Source organism: Nesoenas mayeri, assembly GCF_963082525.1.
Source record: "Nesoenas mayeri genome assembly, chromosome: 28".
NCBI lineage: Eukaryota > Metazoa > Chordata > Aves > Columbiformes > Columbidae > Nesoenas > Nesoenas mayeri.
In genome coordinates this window covers 2,567,092-2,586,689 of record NC_137558.1, presented here as the reverse complement: position 1 = coordinate 2,586,689, position 19,598 = coordinate 2,567,092, and the positions used below count along the sequence as shown (strand labels likewise).

The 19,598-nt window shown below is 69.3% G+C and overlaps 4 protein-coding genes across 7 annotated transcripts; 2 read left to right on the top strand and 2 right to left on the bottom strand.

Moving 5' to 3' along the window:
- Positions 1–66: 66 nt before the first annotated feature.
- On the bottom strand, positions 67–2,812 carry DRC2 (dynein regulatory complex subunit 2; the record flags this gene model as incomplete). Its single annotated transcript, XM_080360578.1, is given in 11 exon segments — positions 67–120; positions 216–347; positions 349–585; positions 708–860; positions 926–1,144; positions 1,221–1,418; positions 1,520–1,658; positions 1,775–1,944; positions 2,014–2,181; positions 2,268–2,724; positions 2,802–2,812. Coding segments are annotated over 11 exon segments (1,938 nt in total).
- Positions 2,813–2,923: 111 nt separating this feature from the next.
- RND1 (Rho family GTPase 1) lies at positions 2,924–5,191 on the top strand. The gene is made up of 5 exons (XM_080360532.1): positions 2,924–3,094; positions 3,168–3,255; positions 4,310–4,419; positions 4,516–4,650; positions 4,734–5,191. Exons 1-5 carry the CDS (start codon positions 2,975–2,977, stop codon positions 4,977–4,979), a joined length of 699 nt encoding a protein of 232 aa, XP_080216658.1. The 5' UTR covers positions 2,924–2,974; the 3' UTR covers positions 4,980–5,191.
- A 624-nt stretch (positions 5,192–5,815) lies between these two features.
- On the top strand, positions 5,816–12,518 carry DDX23 (DEAD-box helicase 23). 3 transcript variants are annotated; one of them, XM_080360525.1, is made up of 17 exons: positions 5,816–5,884; positions 7,432–7,649; positions 7,782–7,880; positions 8,030–8,126; positions 8,235–8,300; positions 8,416–8,554; positions 8,637–8,767; positions 8,850–8,962; positions 9,077–9,220; positions 9,405–9,630; positions 9,779–9,924; positions 10,002–10,179; positions 10,271–10,513; positions 10,929–11,080; positions 11,205–11,313; positions 11,385–11,559; positions 12,007–12,518. In XM_080360525.1, exons 2-17 carry the CDS (start codon positions 7,432–7,434, stop codon positions 12,228–12,230), a joined length of 2,460 nt encoding a protein of 819 aa, XP_080216651.1. In that variant the 5' UTR covers positions 5,816–5,884; the 3' UTR covers positions 12,231–12,518. The 3 variants fall into 3 exon arrangements, with proteins under 3 accessions (XP_080216651.1, XP_080216649.1, XP_080216650.1); XM_080360523.1 differs by having other exon boundaries at positions 8,634–8,767; XM_080360524.1 differs by lacking the exon at positions 5,816–5,884 and adding an exon at positions 5,953–5,998 and having other exon boundaries at positions 8,634–8,767.
- Positions 12,519–13,510: 992 nt separating this feature from the next.
- On the bottom strand, positions 13,511–19,020 carry CACNB3 (calcium voltage-gated channel auxiliary subunit beta 3; the record flags this gene model as incomplete). Of its 2 annotated transcripts, XM_080360512.1 has the most annotated exons (14): positions 13,511–13,804; positions 13,911–14,060; positions 14,139–14,234; positions 14,308–14,459; positions 14,534–14,643; positions 14,726–14,784; positions 14,994–15,074; positions 15,233–15,252; positions 15,344–15,408; positions 15,473–15,588; positions 15,675–15,797; positions 15,868–15,990; positions 18,566–18,658; positions 18,816–19,020. In XM_080360512.1, the coding sequence occupies 14 exons, from the start codon at positions 18,855–18,857 to the stop codon at positions 13,511–13,513; spliced, it is 1,524 nt and encodes a 507-aa protein (XP_080216638.1). The 2 variants fall into 2 exon arrangements, with proteins under 2 accessions (XP_080216638.1, XP_080216637.1); XM_080360511.1 differs by lacking the exons at positions 18,566–18,658; positions 18,816–19,020 and adding an exon at positions 17,025–17,066.
- Positions 19,021–19,598: the final 578 nt, after the last annotated feature.

Here is a 19,598-nt window from a genome sequence, read left to right as displayed (position 1 = left end):
TGTCTGCTCTGTCGGGCTCCGGTGTGGTGGGAAGGGGCTGTGCACACCCCGAGCTCCCTGCCGGCACTAGCAGTGGGGATTTGGTGTGTCCGAACAGAGCAGGGGGTGACAGACCCACGCCTGCCCTGGTGAAGCTCAGTGTTACCAGAAATAAGACCCCCGAAGCACTTTTTTGGGCACAGTTTGGCTCTTTTATGGCGCCTCTGGGCAGTCACGGTCTCTGTGGTGTCCCCAAGCGCCGCGCTGAGCAGGGGACGTGACGGGGGATTCTCTGCCGCTGGAGCTGGGGACGAGGTCCAGGCTGTTGGGGCGTGTGGCACCCTGGTGACCCTGCGCAAGGTCCCTGTGGGCGCGGGGCGAGTCCCTGGGGCCACAGCTCTTGTGTTGGGCTCCGAGGAGTGGGTTGGGCTCCACGAGCACCCCCTGGCTGACGGAGATCCCCTCCATGTACTGCCGCAGCAGCGCCCGCAGCTGCCGGTTCCTCTGCCTCAGGGTCGCCCGCTCCCGCTCCAGCGCTTTCTCCTCCAGCTTCACCTTGTTGAAGCATTGCCAGAACCGCTCCAGCCCCACATAGTCCCGCATGGCCTGGGCGAGAGGCAGGAGGGAGGGCAGGGGGTCCCCAACATGCAGCCAGACTGTCCCCAAGGCTGGATCCTGCCCCTCACTGCCCCACAGCAGCATCCAGGACCCTGGCGATGCCCCCTCACCTGGGCCAGGGGCTCCGTGGGTGTCTCCTTGAAGACTTGCTGGGCGTCTCGCTGCTCCCCCTCCGACAGCGAGGAGGGGTAGAAGGGCAGCACCTTCTCCTCCTCTGTCTCCAGCTTGCGGCACATCTCGGCCAGTCGCAGGATGCGCTGGCCCTGGGGGGGAAACGCGAGTGAGGGACCCCCTGGTGGTCCCCGCGCCCTGGGGCCGCCGCTCTCACCTTCTCCACCACCTGCTGCAGGGTGCTCAGGGCTGCACCGCTCTGCACGGTGAGCCTGGCCAGGTTGCCATGGGCCTTAGCCCTGGCCTGGTTCAGCTTGCCCTTGAGCTCCTGGAGTTGGCGGAGGGCTCGTTCCTTCTCTGACCGCAAGTGCTGGTTCTGCTCCTCGTTCTCCCGGAGGTGAGCTATGATCTGGCCCTTGGTGGCTGCCACCAAGTCCTGGGGACAAGTGAAATGTGAGCAGCGGGACGGGGGCGTCTCTGCTCTCCTGCTCACCCTCGTGACCTGCTGCGACCTGGAGCTTTTGCAGCTTCTTCTCCTGCATCTCGATCTCCCTGGAGCTCTTCTGGTCCTTCTCCTTCAGCACCTCAAAAGCGATCTTCTGGTGCTCGGTGGCCTCTGTGAAGCTCTGCATGGCCTGTCGGAACTGCTCCCAGAGCTCCGCTGTCTTCCCGTTCAGCTGCAGGCGGCAGTACTGCTTCTCCTGCAGGCTCTGGGGACGGACACGGCTGCGGGTGACCCAGCACCTCCCAAACCTCATTGTGTCCTCTGCTCACCAGCCCCAAAAGGCTCCTTGCCAGATCCTCCCCGTGCCTTATTCTTGATGTCATCCCGGGCGCTCTGGAAATTCAGCGTGGCCTCGTGGTCGCTCTCGCTGTAATTCTGCTCCACGGTCAGCGCCATGTCCCGCAGGTAGCAGCTCTCTTGCTTGTGCTGCTCGAGGATGGCCGTGCTGGGGAAAACACAGGGGAGCTGCTGACAGAGGGAATCCGTAGCCTTCCCGACCGCGCCGTGAGAGGGTTCAGTTCCAGGACAGCGGGTGCCACTGCTGTCCCTGCCCCTCCGTACCGCTCAGCCTCAAACTCGCTCTGCAGGGCGCTCAGCTGGGCGCTGTACCCCTCCTCCAGGCAGGCCAGGCGGCAGCTCTGGAGCTGCAGCAGGCGGTCGACGTTGTGCAGGTGGCTGCACAGGGCCCGGGCGTGCTGCTCCTCTGCCTCCTCCAGGTCTGTGACCAGGGACTGTGGGGATTTGGGGGGGTTCACAGGTGGGCCCCGGCGCTGTCCCCTCCCCACCAGCCCCACGCTCACCTCGATGGCACTGTCCTTGCAGTCCATCACTCGTGCAAAGGTCTGGCTGAGGATCTCGACATCCTGGCGCAGCTCCTTGGCCTTGGCCTCCCGCAGAATCGCCTGCCACTGCGTGTTGAGCTTGTGGAGGTTCAGAGTGCTGCTGTGTTGCTCCTTGGCTAACTTGTCCTGGGGGGCAATGCGCGGTGGGGAGGGGGTCAGGGGCTGGGCGGCGTGTGGAGAAACGCTGCCATGTCCCCCGGGCCCCCACGCACCTTCAGGAAGCGGGTGAGCAGCTCCCGCCTGGCCTTGGCCTCCTCCTCCTGGGCCAGCACTTGGCTCTGCAGCAGCAGGAGCCCGTCCTGCCCCGCCACCGAGGCCTTCGAATGGCGTTTCGCTGGCATGGCGGCTGGGCCCGGGCACACGGCGTGAGGGGCGGGGGGGACGCGCGGGGGTCCGGCCCAGGCCCCTTCCCCCCCCGCCCGCCCCTGTCTCCTCCCGGGGTGGCCCCAGGCAGCCCCCGCTTTGGGGCACCCCCAGGCCCCATGGTCCCTGCACCCCTCCGGGGTCCCCCCCGCCCCTCGGCGCCACCTCCCGCCCCACGGGGGTCCCGCCCCGCCCCGCCGGTACCGGTCGCGCCCGCCAACACCACCGTCCCAGCGGCGGGCGTCCCACCGGTCTCCTAGCAACCGCCACTTCCGATTCAGGGCGGGAGCAGGGCTGCACTTCCGTCTGCGAACAGACAAGCGCCTCCTAGCGTGGAGGAACGGCCTCGCACCGTGAGGGGCGGGCTTTGGTGATCCCCTCGCCTCTCCGCCATTGGTCGATGTGCCTGGAGCCACCGCGGCGATTGGCGGGCGGGAGCCGCCGTGGGCGGGGCTCGGCGCCGGCGGGGTATATAAGGGCGCTGCGGCGGCGGGCGCGGGGCCGGTGGGTGCGCGGGGCGGGAGGGGCCGCGCTCGGCGCCGCCGCCGCCGCCGCCATGCGGGAGCGGAGGCCGGTACCGGCCGCCCCGGCCCGCTGCAAGCTGGTGCTGGTGGGCGATGTGCAGTGCGGCAAGACGGCCATGCTGCAGGTGCTGGCCAAGGATTGCTACCCCGAGGTGAGCCGGAGCGGCACCGGGCACCGGGGACCGGCAGTGGGACCGGGCGCTGACGCTCTCGGTGCTGTTGCAGACGTACGTGCCCACCGTGTTTGAGAACTACACGGCGTGTCTGGCCAGCGAGGAGCAGCGGGTGGAGCTGAGCCTCTGGGACACCTCTGGTACCGGGGGGTGGTGCATGCACGGGGGTGCGGGGGGTCCCTCCGGTACCGGGGGTGCAGCGGGGCGGGGGCAGCTGGTGGGGGGTGATGGCGGCGCTTGCTGGGGGAAGGTGGTTTGGGGTCTTGGGGCGCTGCAGCGAGGGTGCCAAGCCTGGGCTTTGGGGAGCCCTGGGGAGGCAGTTGGCACTTGGTGGCCGCAATGGGGACACCTGCGGGTGGATCACGGTGGTGGTTTGATCCCTGGGGGGCACGGGGGGGCCTGGCTGTCAGGGAGTCCCTGGGGACTCGCCCCTTGTGGGGGGCACAGACACGGGCTGGGGGGGACACAGGGCTGAGCCCCTTCCTGGAGAGGGTCCTGACACCGGTGTGAGCCCCCCGGTCGGGTATGAGCTGCTGGGGTCCCCGCACCCTCCCTGCAGGGCTGAGAATTGGGGAGGGGTAATGGAGCATCCTGGTATTGCCTCTCCCTGGGCACCCCCAAGGGCTGGGGGGGCTGGGGCAGCCCTGCCGTGGTGCTGCAGTGTCCCCCCCTTCATGGGGGGGTCCCCGCCACCCGCGGTCCCCGCGTTGCTATGGCGATGGCGCTGGCGCAGCCTCTTTGCTATTCCGCGCACGGAGCGTCTGGGCTACAAAACCCTCCGAGGCCCTTGGGGGTCGCAGGTGGTGATGGGGGGGACACCCCGGCCACCCCCACACCCAGAGGGGCACCCACTGCCCCCGCGCCCCCAGGCACCATGTCCCACACGGTCCCCAGTGCGGTGCTGGTGGCTCCAGCTCCCCGAGGAGCCTGTGGGGGTGGGAGCCCCCCCCACGTCCTGGCTGCTGCCGGGGGTCCCCAACATGGGGAGGCAGCTGTTATATAAACACCACGGGATCCATTTCCTGCTGCCTCATTAGGGACCAATGGGATGTTAATGGGTCGTAGGGAGCTGAGGTGGCTTTTTGGGGGGCTCTAGAGCTGTGTCCTCCCCTCCTCCAGCTCTGCAAGCACCTCCTGCCCGGGGATCGGGCCCTTTTTGGAGGCGCCGTGCCATGACACCCCCTTTTCTCCCAGGCTCTCCCTACTACGACAACGTGCGTCCCCTCTGCTACAGCGACTCGGACGCTGTCCTGCTCTGCTTCGACATCAGCCGCCCCGAGACCCTGGACAGCGCGGCCAAGAAGGTGAGAGCTGGGGGGGGGGCAGCACCTCTGCGGGGAGGGGGGGGACAGCGGTTTGGGGTCCCCTCGTGCAGCTCCGTGATTCCCCCCGCCCCGCAGTGGAAGACAGAAATCCTGGATTATTGCCCCAACACGCGGGTGCTGCTCATCGGCTGCAAGACAGACCTGCGGACAGACCTGAGCACCCTGATGGAGCTGTCCCACCAGAAACAGGCACCCATCTCCTACGAGCAGGTGGGGGAGGGGGGGGAGTCGGGGGGGGGTTGGGGCAAGGGGTTTTTTTGGGGTGCCGCAGCCTGACGTGGGGTGGGTTTCAGGGCTGCGCGGCTGCCAGGCAGCTGGGAGCCGAAAGCTACCTGGAGTGCTCAGCCTTCACCTCGGAGAAGAGCGTCCACAGCATCTTCCGGACCGTGTCCGGCATCTGCCTCAGCAGGGCCCCCCCGCAGCCCCCCCGCAGCCCCCCCCGCAGCCTCTCCAAGAGACTCCTGCACCTGCCCAGCCGCTCCGAGCTCATCTCCTCCACCTTCAAGAAGGAAAAGGCAAAAAGCTGCTCTGTCATGTGAAGGGGGGGGGGACGTGAATGTACCCCCCCCCACTGCCTCCTCAAAGCTGCCGGTTCCCTAGAGTCCCCAGGATGGGGTGGGGGGCTGGACAGGGCCCTGGAGCCCCCCCACAAGGAGGAGGGGGTGTCTGCTGCCCTCCTGTCACCCCCCGTCTGGGGGGCAGCCCCTGTGGAGCTGCCATGGGGAGATCGGGGCGGGGGGAACCCAGGAAGGGGGTTGCTCCCCAGCCCCCAAACCCTGGGCGGGGGGGGGGGGGCTCATCTGTGGCCTCATCCCATTTCCCCCTCCCCATCCCTCATTTGCTGCTTGGCTCTGGGGACCCTGGCAGGGAGGGGGGGGGGGCGGGGGGGGGCTGTTTTATGGACTGTCTGGGGGTTGTCTCTGTTTCATGGTCGGTGTTATTAAAAAGCTTATTTATTATCAGAAATATAACATCACCCCACATGCAGCAGGTGCCTTGTCCTCTGTTGGGGGAGGGGAGAATGCTGGGTTTGGGGGGGCCGAGGAGGGGGGTTGTTAGGATCTCTCCTGTATTACCAGTGCTAGTGGGGAAGGGTGATGGTGACACCGCCTGTGCTGTCACCCGTGGGTGGTGATACAGGGGGTGAAGTCCCTGGGGTGGGGGGTCCTGGGCACCATGAAAGGGTTTCCTCCACTCCCGGGATCTGCCTAGAACCCCCAGCTTGGGGGGGGTGTGGCATACGGGGTTCCTGCGGGGGTTCGGGATGCGCGGGGTCGGGGCACCGCGCGGCGGATGGATCCGCGGGTTGCGGCGGAGCTGCGGCCCCGCAGCCGCGCGGAGGCTGCCGGGAGTTGTAGTTCCGGCTCGGGTACGCCGCTGTTTCCCGGCGTGCCCCGCGGCGGCCATGGCGGGGCGGCGCTGAGGCCCGGGCCTGCGGGCGGCGGTGAGCGGGGACCGGGGCCGAGGGGGTCGGGGGCCGCCGGGCTCTCCCGCAGGAAGGTCCCGGGGACCCCTGGGGGGCTGGAGGGTCCCGCTACCGCGTCACCGGGCACGCAGGGCAAGGCCTGGCTCCCCGGGTCCCTCAGCCTTCCCCGGAGCTGCGCAGCCACCCCGCTGCCCGGCCCGGGACCCCGCGCCGCCCTGCCGGCTCTCCCAGCCCTTCCCGTTCTCTGCCGGGAACCCCCTGCGCTCCCCCCGGGTCTCCCAGCCCTTCCCGTTCTCTGCCGGGAACCCCCTGCGCTCCCCCGGGTCTCCCAGCCCTTCCCGTTCTCTCCCGAGGCCCCCCTGCGCTCCCCCCGGCTCTCCCAGCCCTTCCCGTTCTCTCCCAGTGACCCCCTGCGCTCCCCCCGGGTCTCCCAGCCCTCTCTGTTCTCTCCCGATGACCCCCTGCGCTCCCCCCGGGTCTCCCAGCCCTTCCCGTTCTCTCCTAGTGACCCTCTGCGCTCCCCCCGGGTCTCCCAGCCCTCCCTGTTCTCTGCCGGGACCCCCTGCGCTCCCCCAGGTCTCCCAGCCCTCCCTGTTCTCTCCCAGTGACCCCCTGCGCTCCCCCCGGGTCTCCCAGCCCTCCCTGTTCTCTCCCGGTGACCCCCTGCGCTCCCCCCGGGTCTCCCAGCCCTCCCTGTTCTCTCCCAGTGATCCTCTGCGCTCCCCCCGGGTCTCCCAGCCCTCCCCGTTCTCTCCCAGGGACCGCCTGCGCTCCCCCCGGGTCTTCCAGCCCCCTCCGCTCCCGCCCCCGGTCTCCACAGCTCCCCGGCGCTTCCCCCGGGTCTCCCCCCGGCAGGTTCCCCAGCCCCTGCCGGGACCCCCTGCGCTCCCCCCGGGTCTCCCAGCCCTCCCTGTTCTCTCCCGGGGACCCCCTGCGCTCCCCCCGGGTCTTCCAGCCCCCTCCGCTCCCGCCCCCGGTCTCCACAGCTCCCCGGCGCTTCCCCCGGGTCTCCCCCCGGCAGGTTCCCCAGCCCCTGCCGGGACCCCCTGCGCTCCCCCCGGGTCTCCCAGCCCTCCCTGTTCTCTCCCAGTGACCCCCTGCGCTCCCCCAGGGTCTCCCAGCCCTCCTTGTTCTCTCCCGGTGACCCCCTGCGCTCCCCCCGGGTCTCCCAGCCCTCCCTGTTCTCTCCCGGTGACCCCCTGCGCTCCCCCGGGTCTCCCAGCCCTCCCTGTTCTCTCTCGGTGACCCCCTGCGCTCCCCCCGGGTCTCCCAGCCCTCCCTGTTCTCTCCCGATGACCCCCTGCGCTCCCCCGGGTCTCCCAGCCCTCCCTGTTCTCTCCCGGGGACCCCCTGCGCTCCCCCGGGTCTCCCAGCCCTCCCTGTTCTCTCCCGGTGACCCCCTGCGCTCCCCCTGGGTCTCCCAGCCCTCCCTGGGTCTCCACAGCCTCCTGGTGCCTTCCCCGGGTTCCCCCAGCTCTCCCCGGGTCCCTCCGGTCCTGCCACCCTCCCCGCTCCCTCCCAGGGTCCCCCGGTCCCCAGCTCTGCCTGACCCTCTCCCCCCCTAGATGGCCGGAGAACTGGCAGACAAGAAGGACCGGGACACGTCCCCTACCAAAGAGGAGAGGAAACGCTCCCGCTCCCCCGACAGAGACCGGGATCGGGACCGGGAGCGCGACCGGGACCGCAAAGGTTCCCCCGCTAAGGACAGGAAGCGGCACCGGTCCCGTGACCGGAGACGAGGCAGCCGGTCGCGGTCTCGCTCCCGGTCCAAGTCAACAGAGAGGTGAGGGGTGTTCCAGGGGCTCCCCAGCCTGTTCAGGAAGAGCTCCCTCACTCTCACATGTCCCTAATGGCCCCGCGGAGCTGGGGTGTGGGTGGTTGGGCAGGGGCCGTGCGGTGACTGCCGTGTCCACAGGGATCGCCGGCACAAGGAGCGCGACCGGGACCGCAACAAGAAGGACCGCGACCGGGACAAGGATGGGCACCGACGGGACAAGGACAGGAAGTGGTCCAGGTGAGCCCCCTCACTTTTGGGGCTGTCCCTGCTCTCCCATAAGCACCCCAGTGCTGTTCCCTGGAGAAATTGTTTAGGGTGGGTCTGTGGGCATGGGGTGACCCTGGGGTTGTGTTTGGTGGCTGATTTCTGTTTGTTTTTCTGGAAAGCTTATCCCCGAGCAGGGGGAAGGACTCCAAGTCCCGGAAGGAACGGGACTCACGGAAAGTGGAGGAGGAGGAGGAGAACGCCCTGAAGAAGGAGAAGGTGAGGAGGGGGCTTGGCTGGGAACGGCTCCCGGGGGCGGTTAAAACGCTCTGGTGAGGCAAAGCGTCCCTGCCAGGGGCTGCTCACGGCCCGGCCCCGTGTCCGCAGGTGCAGCCCCTGTCCTTGGAGGAGCTGCTGGCCAAGAAGAAGGCTGAGGAGGAGGCGGAAGCCAAGGTAGGAGCAGAAGGCTTCTCCCTGCGCTACAGGAGGATATTTTGGGGGGTCCCATCCTGGGGCAGCTCCAACAGCGAGCCAGACACCATGTGAGCCGTCCTCTCTGCTCCCCCAGCCCAAGTTCCTGTCCAAGGCGGAGCGGGAGGCCGAGGCGCTGCGGCGGCGGCAGCAGGAGGTGGAGGAGCGGCAGCGGCTGCTGGAGGAGGAGAGGAAGAAGAGGAAACAGTTCCAGGAGATGGGAAGGAAGATGCTGGGTAAGGTGGGACCCCCTGAGCCGCCCCCCAGCCCTGAGAGGGGGTCACTTGGCTCTGAGACCCTTCCCCTGTTCCCCAGAAGACCCGCAGGAGCGCGAGCGCAGGGAGCGCCGCGAGCGCATGGAGCGGGAGACCAACGGCACAGAGGATGAGGAGGGCAGGCAGAAGATCCGAGAGGAGAAGGACAAGAGCAAAGAGCTCCACGCCATCAAGGTAGAGCCAGGGGCCAGGCTGGGGGGACAGTGGAAGGGCCAGGGGTCCGGGTTCCTCCCCCGTGATCCTTTCCCACCCACAGGAGCGTTACCTGGGAGGGGTGAAGAAGCGGAGACGTACGCGGCACCTGAACGACCGCAAGTTCGTCTTCGAGTGGGACGCCTCGGAAGATACCTCTATCGACTACAACCCCCTGTGAGCGCTGGGCTGTCCCTGGGGGTGTTCCTGGGGGTGTCCGTGGGGTTGGGGGTGTCCCTGGGGGTGCGGGGCAGCCCCAGTTCTGCCCCCGACACTCCTGTTACACTCCAGGTACAAAGAGCGACACCAAGTGCAGCTGCTGGGCCGGGGCTTCATCGCCGGGATCGACCTGAAGCAGCAGAAACGAGAACAGTCGCGTTTCTACGGGGACCTGATGGAGAAGAGACGGACGCTGGAGGAGAAGGAGCAGGAGGAGTGAGCGCATGGGAGACCTGGGCGGGCGCCGAGGGGCGTTTGGGGTGATGCTGCCTCTGCCAGGCCGGAGTGCAGAGCTGGGGGTGCTCTGGACTGCAGTGTGTCCCTCGGGTGGATGACAGACAATTCCAGCCTCCCCAGAGACGCAGGGTGAACCGTGTCCCCTTCCTCGCCCCCCACCCAGGGCCCGGCTGCGCAAGCTGCGGAAGAAGGAGGCGAAGCAGCGCTGGGACGACCGGCACTGGTCCCAGAAGAAGCTGGACGAGATGACGGACAGGGACTGGCGCATCTTCCGTGAGGATTACAGCATCACCACCAAGGGGGGCAAGATCCCCAACCCCATCCGCTCCTGGAAGGACTCGTCCCTGCCCCCCCACATCCTGGAGGTCATCGACAAGTGTGGCTACAAGGTGGGCACGGGGCGGGGGGGCTGCTGCCGGCAAACCCCAACAGCACTGGGGGGCTGGATGGAGGGGAAAGGGCCGGCTCGTGGGGTCAGGTCTTTGGGGGGGCGAGGAGGGGAAGTTCTGCTCCTAAATGTGCCGCTCCCCTCGGCAGGAGCCCACCCCCATCCAGCGCCAGGCCATCCCCATCGGCCTGCAGAACCGTGACATCATCGGCGTGGCCGAGACCGGCAGCGGCAAGACGGCGGCGTTCCTGATCCCGCTGCTGGTGTGGATCACCACGCTGCCCAAAATCGACCGGTGGGTGCGACACGGGGCAGGGGGACGCTGCGGGGAGGGGGTGGCGCTGTGGGTGACACGCCTGTGCCCTGCCACAGGATTGAGGAGTCGGACCAGGGTCCCTACGCCATCATTTTGGCCCCCACCCGAGAGCTGGCCCAGCAGATAGAGGAGGAAACCATCAAATTTGGGAAACCTCTGGGTATCCGCACAGTGGCCGTGATCGGAGGCATCTCCCGCGAGGACCAAGGCTTCCGCCTCCGCATGGGCTGCGAGGTGAGCGGCAGCTCCTGGGGAGGGCAGCAGGGGCCTGAGGGGAGCGGGTTCACCCCGCGCTGTGGTCACTGACCCTCCTGGCACCCCCCAGATTGTCATCGCCACACCGGGGCGTCTCATCGACGTGCTGGAGAACCGGTACCTGGTGCTGAGCCGCTGCACCTACGTGGTGTTGGACGAGGCGGATCGAATGATCGACATGGGCTTCGAGCCCGACGTGCAGAAAATCCTGGAGCACATGCCCGTCACCAACCAAAAACCCGACACGGACGAGGCCGAGGACCCGGAGAAGATGTTGGCCAACTTTGAGTCGGGGAAACACAAGTACAGGCAGGTGGGTGCAGGCGGGAGACCCGGCACATCGTAGAACCATTTTGTTTGGAAGAATCAGAGAATCGCAGAATCATTTACATTAGAAAAGACCATTAAGATTGAGTCCAACCGTCCCCACCCCAGCACTGCCCCATGTCCTGAGAGCCTCATGTCCGTCTGTCCAGCCCTCCAGGGATGGCGACTCCAGCACCGCCCTGGGCAGCCTGTTCAATGCCACTTTGGGGAAGAAATTGTTCCCAACTCGAGGCCGTTGTCCCCTCGTTCTGTCACTCACATCGCTGTGTGTGCTCCCCCAGGGCTGAGTGTGGGCCAGGGGTGGGGAGGGGACAATGTGGGGCTTTGGAGAGCAGGCTGAGGGGGTGGCAGCCGCGTTCCTGCCCCCCAGGGGACATCGCTCACTGCCCGTTCTCCCGCAGACTGTCATGTTCACGGCCACCATGCCGCCGGCGGTGGAGCGCCTGGCCCGCAGCTACCTCCGGCGTCCCGCCGTGGTTTACATCGGCTCCGCCGGCAAACCGCACGAGAGGGTGGAGCAGAAGGTCTTCCTGATGTCGGAGTCGGAGAAGAGGTGCGGAGGGGGAGTTTTCAGGTGGTCTGGGGTATTTTGGGGGCGAGGGTGATCTGAGAGAGGGGATTCTGGTGAGTAAGGGGGGTTCCCACAGCCTCTTGCACCATTGTCCTCCCCACAACAGGAAGAAGCTGTTGGCCATCCTGGAACAGGGCTTCGACCCCCCCATCATCATCTTCGTCAACCAGAAGAAGGGCTGCGACGTGCTGGCAAAATCCCTGGAGAAGATGGGGGTGAGTCTGGGCTGGTGGGTGGGGACCCCAAAACATGGCTCAGCCCCCCACTAACGCCCCTTGTCCCGCAGTACAACGCCTGCACCCTGCACGGCGGCAAAGGCCAGGAGCAGCGGGAGTTCGCGCTTTCCAACCTGAAGGCCGGGGCCAAGGACATCCTGGTGGCCACGGACGTGGCCGGTCGCGGGATCGACATCCACGACGTCTCCATGGTTGTCAACTATGACATGGCCAAGAACATCGAGGGTGAGTTGGAGCTGCCTGACCCTGCTGATCGATGAGTGGAGCAGCTTGGCTGAGAGAGTTGGGGTGTTCAGCTGGAGAAGAGAAGTTCGGGGAGACCTTAGCGTGGCCTTTGGGGACTTAAAAGGGACCGATGAGAAAGATGGGGACAGACTTTAGAGCAGAGCGTGTTGTAATAAGACAAAGGGTGATCGTTTAAAACTAAAGGAGGGGAGATTTAGACTAGGTATTAAGGATGAAATTGTTGTCCTGAGGGTGGTGAGAGCCTGGCCCAGGTTGGCCAGAGAGGTGGTGGATGAAGCATCCCTGGAGACATCCCAGGCCAGGCTGGACGGGGCTCTGAGCACCCTGAGCTGCTGCAGATGTCCCTGCTCATGGCAGGGGTGGGTGAGGTGACATCGGAAGGTCCCTTCAACTCAACCCCTTCTCTAATTCCGTGATCCCCTCCAGATTACATCCACCGCATCGGGCGGACGGGCCGAGCGGGGAAGAGCGGAGTTGCCATCACCTTCCTCACCAAGGAGGATTCCACCGTGTTCTACGACCTGAAGCAGGCGATCCTGGAGAGCCCCGTGTCCTCCTGCCCGCCCGAGCTGGCCAACCACCCCGATGCGCAGCACAAACCCGGCACCATCCTCACCAAGAAGCGGCGGGAGGAAACCATCTTCGCCTGAGCCCCCGCGGCCCGTGTCCCCTTCTCCGTCACCCCTTTGGGGTTGTCAGGACTTCACTGGCCGCTCTATTCCCAGCCCCTCGTGCAGCCGAAGCTGCGGACAGCAGAGACTGGGGCTGGGACTGTCCCGAAACGTCCCTCCTGTTCTCCCGAGCCCCCTCCCCACCAGTTTTGGGGCAGTGCGGGCGCTGGGTTCACACGCTGGTTTTTGTGCAGGGAGTTGCGTTCTTGTTCCTTTTTTAGCTACAATTCCGGGCTGTGGGAATAAACCCGCAGCCGCGGTGCCCGACGTCGCCTCCGCCTGTTCTCCCTTCTCCGGTGCCGCCTCCCAGAGGTGCCAGGAGATTTTGGGTACTCAGCCCCCACCCCCCAGCACCACGTCCCTGTGCTGGTGTCCCCTGTCCCCCCACCACCACAGACACAGACGCTTCCGAGCACTCTTGTGTTTCTGAAACTGGTTACAGGGAAATTGGTGCTTTCTACAAAAGAAATTATAACAAATCTGTGGCCCCCACCTCTGTCCCCCCCCACGCCAGCTCCCTGCGAAGTGGGGGGGTAGGCCCAGCACTGGGACCCCCCCCACCGAGGGCGGTGGGCGCCGTATTTACAGGACTGTGCGGTGACATGCGGTGACAGCAGCGGGGAGGGGGCAGCGAGTGCAGGTGAGGAGCAGCCCCCCCCCATGCAGGGTCTGGCTGCCCCCCACTCTGTCCCCATCCCTGGGTGGGGGAAGCGGTTTGGCTGCGGTGACCAGGGCGGGGGGAAATTGGTGCAGAGCGAAGCGACTGGTGCGGCCCCCTCCTCCCGGGGGTCCCATGCAGGGGCAGGGGAGGGGGGACAGGCCCTGGCGGGGGGGACGGGCACCTTCCCCTTCTTCCTCGGGTCTGCGTGGGATGGGGGGGACGCTCTAAAACTGTCCCCCCCCCCCCCGCCATTACCTGGTGGTTTTGGGGGGGAGGCACCCTCTGGTTATGGCAGCTGCGCTGCGGGGAATGAGACTGTGATGCGGCGGCCAGGTGGGGAAACTGAGGCGGGGAGAAGGCATGTGGCCACCCCCCGGAGCTGGGGGGGGTCCTGGGGTGTCCTGGCCGCCGCCCCCGCCGTGCTTATGGCTGAAGACGTGCCCGGGGGGGTCGGGCGCGAGGAAGCTGCCGGTGCGGAGGAGATTCCCCAAGAGAGGGAGATTGTCTGAGCAGCCCCAGCGCGGGGCTGGGGTGAGGGGGGAGCGCCCAGGGAGGGGGGGGCCGGTTCCCAGCCGTGTCCCCCCCGCCCTCCCGACCCCTAATAGCTGTCCTTGGCCCAGGGCCGCCCGCGCTGCCAGTTCCTGTCGTGGTTGCGCTCGGTTTGGCGATCGGGCGCGGGGGGGCCCTGCAGCCCGCTGTTGTGGTGCCGGTGGGGCTGGTAGATGTCAGGGTAGGGGTCCCCGTACTCCTCCTCCTCCTCTTCCTCCAGGTGCCGGGAGCTGCGCTGGGACGTGGCCCCCCAGGGCTGGGGTGAGGTCTCCCCGGCCTCGTCCGAGGGCATCAGGCTGTCGTGCTCCAGCGGCGAGTGCTCCCCCCGCTCCCCCAGCTGGCTCTGCGGGCAGGGGCGGCGCTGGGGGCAGCGGGCGGCGCTGGGGTCCCCCCACCCTGTGCACCCCTGTGCCAGCCACCCTGGGGAGCGAGGGGGGGTGCGGGGGTACCTGCAGGCCTGGGAGGCCGGTGGGCGAGGGGACGGCGTGGGGGGCGTGCGGGGGGTGGTGGGTGGCGCGCCAGTACACCTCCAGGTACTCGGCCAGGTGCTCACAGGCGTCTTCCAGCTGGTTCTCGTCCAGGATCACATCGAAGAGCTCCTGGGGGTTGGTGAGAGGGGAGGGGTCAGGGTGGCTCGGGGACCCCCGGGGTGTTCACAGGGAACCCCCGCAGCTCACCGGGGGACACTGCACCAGCTTGTCGGCCGCCATCATCTGCACGTTGAGGTGCTTCACCTGGGACTTCCCGCGGGACTTGATGAGCCGCTGCAGGACCTGGGGGGGGCAGAGGGAGGTGACGGCACTGCGGGGGCAGCCAGGGCCCCCCAGAACCACCGTCACCCCTCACCTTGGGCGAGGACACCTTGACGTAGACGATGATGGGCGCCAGAGAGGTCTTGGCCAGCTGAGCCGGGTGGTTGATGGTGTCGGCGTCCAGCACCACCAGCTGCAGGGACTTGGCCAGCTCGAAGATGCGCTCGATCTCGCTCTGCACCTCAGCTGGGGGGACACGAGGTCAGGCTGGGCTGGCCCTGGGGGGGTCCCCAGGCCCTGGGGGGAGCCCGGCCCCTCACCGATGCTGGAGCGGGTGGTGGAGCGCTCCAGGATGGCCTGTTTGCCCAGGTTGTTGAGGATGGAGCGCTTGGCCAGGGACAGATCGGCCGTGATGTGGGTGATGGAGATCCTGGGGGCAGAGGGACGGCGCTGGGGACCTGGTTCCCCCCTGGTCTTTGGGGGGGGGTCGTCCCGGTGGTGGGGAACCTCACCTGCCGTCAAATCTGTGCTTGAGGAAGTCGAAGAGAGCTTTCTGCATCATGTCGGTGACCTGTGGCGGGGCCGGCAGCGCCGTGAGCCGGGGGGAGCGCAGCAGATGGCAGCGGCGGGGAGGTGACAGCCACCGGCGCCCGGCCAGCCGCCCTCGGCCCCGCCATCTGCCTGGCATGGCACGGGACGGCCAGGGAGGGGCCACCGGCCGCCACCCTGGGGGGACAGTGGGGGCCCCTCTGCTGCCCCCCCATTTCTCCCCCCCAGTACCTCATATCCTTTCAGCGAGGGCCCCACCAGCACCACGGGCCGCATGGAGGGGACCACATCGTAGGGCGGGATGTGCTGTGTCTGCAGGGGGGACACAGGGACACGTCACCCCCTGCGCTCCCATCCCCACCTATTCCAGAGAACCCCAGCAGCCTGGAGTCCCCCCAGCCCCATAAGCGGTGGAAGAGGGGCCCTCTGCCTGCAGCCCCCTCCCCATCTCCCCCTGCCCCGGGACTCACCTGCTTCTGCTTCTGTTTGGCTTGGGGAGAGGAGAGACAGAGGTTGGTGACAGCGAAGAGGGGCCCCCCCAGGACCCCCCCGGATCCCCCTGGGCCAGGACCTGCCCTTACCTAAGGAGGGGGGAGGCGATCGCCGGCTCCCGCTGTCGCCGAGGCCCGAGGCGTTGCCAGCTCTCCTGGGGAGGAGCGGGGTGAGCGAGCACCGGGGGGCCGGGGGGGGCATGGGGGGCTGGTTCCTACCTGGCTTTCTGCTCCTGCTTGAGCCTCATGGCTTCCAGGCGCTGGGGGCTGGGGATGAAGGCGATGTCCCCCCCCTCCTTCACTAGGCGCCCGATCCACCAGTCATTGCTGTATTTCTGGGCGAAGCCAGGGCAGGGGTGAGGCTGGGAGGGGAGGGTCCATGACCCTGACCCCCTCCCGTTCCCCCAGCACCCCAACTCACCTCCTTGATGTGCAGGAAATCTTTGGCTTCAAAGTTGATGGCGGCTCCCTGCACCGGGCACTCCTCGTCCAGCGCCCCGCAGTAGCTGACATTGGTGCGCACGGCGAAGGCGACCGGCTTGTGCTGGGGATGGAGGGGGGATCAGCACCCCCGGGCCCTGCCAGCCCCCCCGGTGCCCCCCCCTACGCGGTACCTTGGCCCTCTCGAGCTGCTGCTGGGCCTGGCTCTCCACCTCGCGCCGGGCGCCCTCGCGGTCCTCGTCCAGGGACACGTCGGAGTCCAGGGACGGGCGGCTGGTGTAGGAGTCCGCCGAGCCCTGGGGGGACGGGGCTGAGTGCCGGGGGGGCTGCGGGGACCCCGCAAAGAGGGACCTCGCCCTGAGGCGGTGCCAGCTGGGGGGACGCTGCTAACCCCCAGCCCACACTTCCTTGTGGCTTTTGTTGGTCCAGCATGGCTGCACTGGGCCACAGACCCCAGGTCCCGGGGGAGCCATCGGGGGTGACCCCTGCAGTCCCAGCCTGGGGACAGGGGTCCCCATCCCCCCGGGGTTGTGGTCCTGCTGCAGCCGCCCCCACGCTGGGGTGCCCAGCGGGTGCTCGGTGCAGCCCCCCCACCAGCCCCCCCACCCGCTGGTAATTACCCATCTCCTGCTGCGCCCGGAACAGGCGCAGAAGCTGCGGTGAAATATTTATAGGTCCCTGGATGCTGCTGAGCCCCCCCGGGCCCCCCCGAGGCCCCCAGGCCGTGCCGGGCTGAGCTCAGCGATGCTGAACAGCACCTGCCTCCCGGCACATGGGCTCCCCCAACCTGCACACCCCACCTCGCTCATATCGGGGGGGTCTGGGCCCCCGCTCCCCACCATAGGCAATATGGTTTCCCAGCATGGCCCCCTGCAACATGGCCTCCCCAGCACGGCCCCCCCGGCATCGTCACCGCCCCCTGAGCATCTTCCCCAACCCCCCCAGTACCCCCAGCATGGCCTCCCAGTACAACATCTCCAGCGCGCCCCCCCTCCCATATAACTCCCCCTATTCAGCCCCCGGCCCGGAGCCTCTGTCCCCGCGGGGTCCCCGGCCATGGCGGCCGTGGTCCCCCCCACGCCCGGTTCCGCTCCCGGGGCTCAGCGGCACCTGCCGGGGGGGGCGAGATCAGCGGCGGCAACGGGGAAACAAAGGGCCGGGGGGCAGCAGAGCTCCCCCGCGCCGGGCACGAACCCCTGACCGGGCACGGCCAAGCACCCCCCGACCGGGCACAGCCTCCGGTGCGCAATCACCGCCCCCGGGGCGCAGCCCTCCCCACCCCCGACCGCGGTCCCCCGGGCACGGCCCCCCCCGGTACCGGGGCCGGTACCTCGTTGAGCAGGAAGGTAGCGCTGGAGTCAGAAAACGACATAGACGGGGCGAGCCGAGCCGAACCGCCCGCGCCCCCCCGCCCGGCTCCGGTACCGGCTCCGGCTGCGGCTCGGGCTCCGGCTGGCCCTGCCCGCTCCGCCGCGCCGCCGCCGTCCCTCCCCGCCCCTCCCCGCCCCCGCCTCCCGCCGCCCCCCCCGGGCCGCACGGAGCCGCCCCCGCCGGCTCTGCCGCTGGAGGGGGGGGGCAAGGGGGGAATTGGGGGTCGCAGTTCCCCCTTCCGGGACTGACGAGGGCCTCCGGCCCCTCTCCGGTGGGACCCCCGGGGGGGCTGCACGGGCAGCCGAGGACCCCGAGCGGCCCCGGTGCGGTGCACCGCGACGGGGCCTCAGGGCAGCTCCCGGGGGAGGAGGGTTAGTTTGCAAGGGGGAGCAGGTCCTTGCAGGAGGCATGGACGGGGGATGCCGTCCCGCTCCCCGGCGCCCGCGGCCGGTGGTCCCGGGGCGGCGGCGGGCGGTCCCCGTGGGTACCTCCATGCTCCGGTGCGGCGGCCCCCGTCCTGCCCCGAGCCGGTAGCAGCCCCGTCTGCAGGGCGAGGCCTGCGGCGGGGCTGGAGCCGCTCCCGCCCCCCCGCCGCGTCCCCCCCGCCCCCGAGGAGGGGGGCAGCGGCAGGCCCCGAGGGACCGGCCCGGCCCGCCCCGTTCCCGCGCAGCGGGACGGGCACCGGAGGGATCGGCCTGGGCCGCCTTCGGCCCAAAGCGGGGGCCGCGGGGCAGCGCTCGGCAGGGCGGGGGCTCCGGGCAGCGCCGGGACCGGCACCGGCACCGGTACCGGGCAGCGCAGCGGGGCCGGGCCAGGCCCTCTCCGAGGTGCTGAAGCGGCCACGCCGGGAGCGGGGCCGGGGCGAAGGGTCCCCGTGGGTGCCGGGAGGGCAAATGCTGCCCTGGGAGGGAAACGGGACGCTCAAGCCGCTCTGCTCCTCCCGGGACCGCCACTAGCGGAACCCCCCGCCTCCCGCGGGGCCGCCCCGGCACCCGCTCGCCCGTCTGCGGCCGGGCCGGGGGGCGCCACTGGGGCCGCGGTGAACCGGGTCGGGCGAGTGGGTCCGTGCCCCCCTGGGCAGCGTGGGAAGGCGGCTCCGTGCCGGCTGATGGACCGCCTGGGCGGCACAGCAGACCCCCCCGCCCCATTTCCCCCCCGCTGCCTCAGTTTCCCCGAGGCCTCCCCCTGCCCCCCCCGGCGCCGCAGTGCCGGTACCCGGCGGCCGGCCCGGCCCTGACGCAGCACTCGCTATTTTTAGCCGTGGGGAGCGGCTGTTGCGGTGCTACCGGTGCCCGGTGCCCAGCTCCGGTCCCGGGGGAGCGGCGGGGCGGGGGCGGCCGCCCGGGTCTCCCTGGTGCGGGGGTTGGGGCGCAGGAGCTCGGCCGCTCCCCCTCCGGTCCGTGCCTTAATGCAGAGCCGCAGCCGCCGCCCCCGGGAGCGAGCCGCGGAGGGGGGGCTGGCGGGGCTGCCCCGCCCCGGTGCCGGTGCCGGCCCGCTCACCTGCCTGCGGAGGATGCTGGAGGTGGTGTCGGACGAGGTGCTGCCGTCCGAGCGCTTGAAACGGCTCTTGCACTTCGGGAGCCTCCGCGGGCTCTGCGGGGGGAGCGGCGGGGGCGGCTGGTGAACACCGGGCGGCACCGGGCGGCGCGGCCCCTTCGCTGCGCTGCTACCGGCGGCCCCCGCGCTGCGGGCAGAACCGAACCGGGCCTCACCGGACCCGCGGCGGCTGGGAGGGCTCCGGCCCGCTCACCTGAAAGGAGCCGGGAGCGGCGGGCTGCGCCGGGGCGGACATGCCCGGCAGCACCCACCGAAGCCCCCGGGATCCCGGCGGGGCGGCCCCGCACCGGACCGCGGCGCTCCGCCGGGAAGGGCCGCGCCGCTGCCGCCGCCACTGCCGCGCTCCGCATCACACGGGGCCGCCGGGGCGTCCCGGCCGTCCCCGCCCCCGCCTGCCCGCCCCCGCGCCCATCCCCGTGGCGTCCAGCCCGCGCCCCCGCAGCTGGGCAGCCACCGGGGAGCACCGGGGATAGACCCTCCCTGCAACCCATGGTGCTGCCTGGACCCTCTCGGTGACACCGGAAAAAAGGAGCCCCGGTGCCTCCGCCGTGTCCAGGGCTGCGGAAGCCCCGCCGCCCGCATCCCACCGGGACGGGTCCCGGGGCGGCCGTGCCACTCTCCCCTAAGGGGGATCTGTCCCCATATACCCCGGCGTGGGGTAGGCGGGGCTGCGGGGGGGCCGCGAGGTGGGGGCAGCCCCCCTGCCCACTCGCCCCACGCCCCGTGTCCCCGCCGTGCCCGCGGGAGGCCGGATCGGGCCCGGTGCCGCAGCATCACTGCACCGCCCGGCTGGGGCGATGGGTGGCGGCTGCGGCGGCCCCGGGGAGACGGACGGAGCGGGGGGGGGGCGGGATCCGGCCCGGGGAGCCCCGGCGGGGTCAGAATCGAGCCCAGGGAGCTCTGGTGTGGACAGAGCTCCCGCATGGCCAAGGGCTGGTCCAACATGCCCAGCACGGGCAGGATGCAGCCCAGGGAT

What these genes read in the sequence shown, in the direction of transcription:
- DDX23 (XM_080360523.1), top strand. Translation starts at nt 7,432, where the DNA reads ATGGCCGGAGAACTGGCAGACAAGAAGGACCGGGACACGTCCCCTACC. An exon ending in TCGACAAGTGTGGCTACAAG is followed by an intron (nt 9,631 to 9,778) that starts GTGGGCACGGGG and finishes TCCCCTCGGCAG; the next exon opens with GAGCCCACCCCCATCCAGCG. An exon ending in AATCCCTGGAGAAGATGGGG is followed by an intron (nt 11,314 to 11,384) that starts GTGAGTCTGGGC and finishes CTTGTCCCGCAG; the next exon opens with TACAACGCCTGCACCCTGCA.
- RND1 (XM_080360532.1), top strand. Translation starts at nt 2,975, where the DNA reads ATGCGGGAGCGGAGGCCGGTACCGGCCGCCCCGGCCCGCTGCAAGCTG. An exon ending in GAGCCTCTGGGACACCTCTG is followed by an intron (nt 3,256 to 4,309) that starts GTACCGGGGGGT and finishes CTTTTCTCCCAG; the next exon opens with GCTCTCCCTACTACGACAAC. An exon ending in CACCCATCTCCTACGAGCAG is followed by an intron (nt 4,651 to 4,733) that starts GTGGGGGAGGGG and finishes GGTGGGTTTCAG; the next exon opens with GGCTGCGCGGCTGCCAGGCA.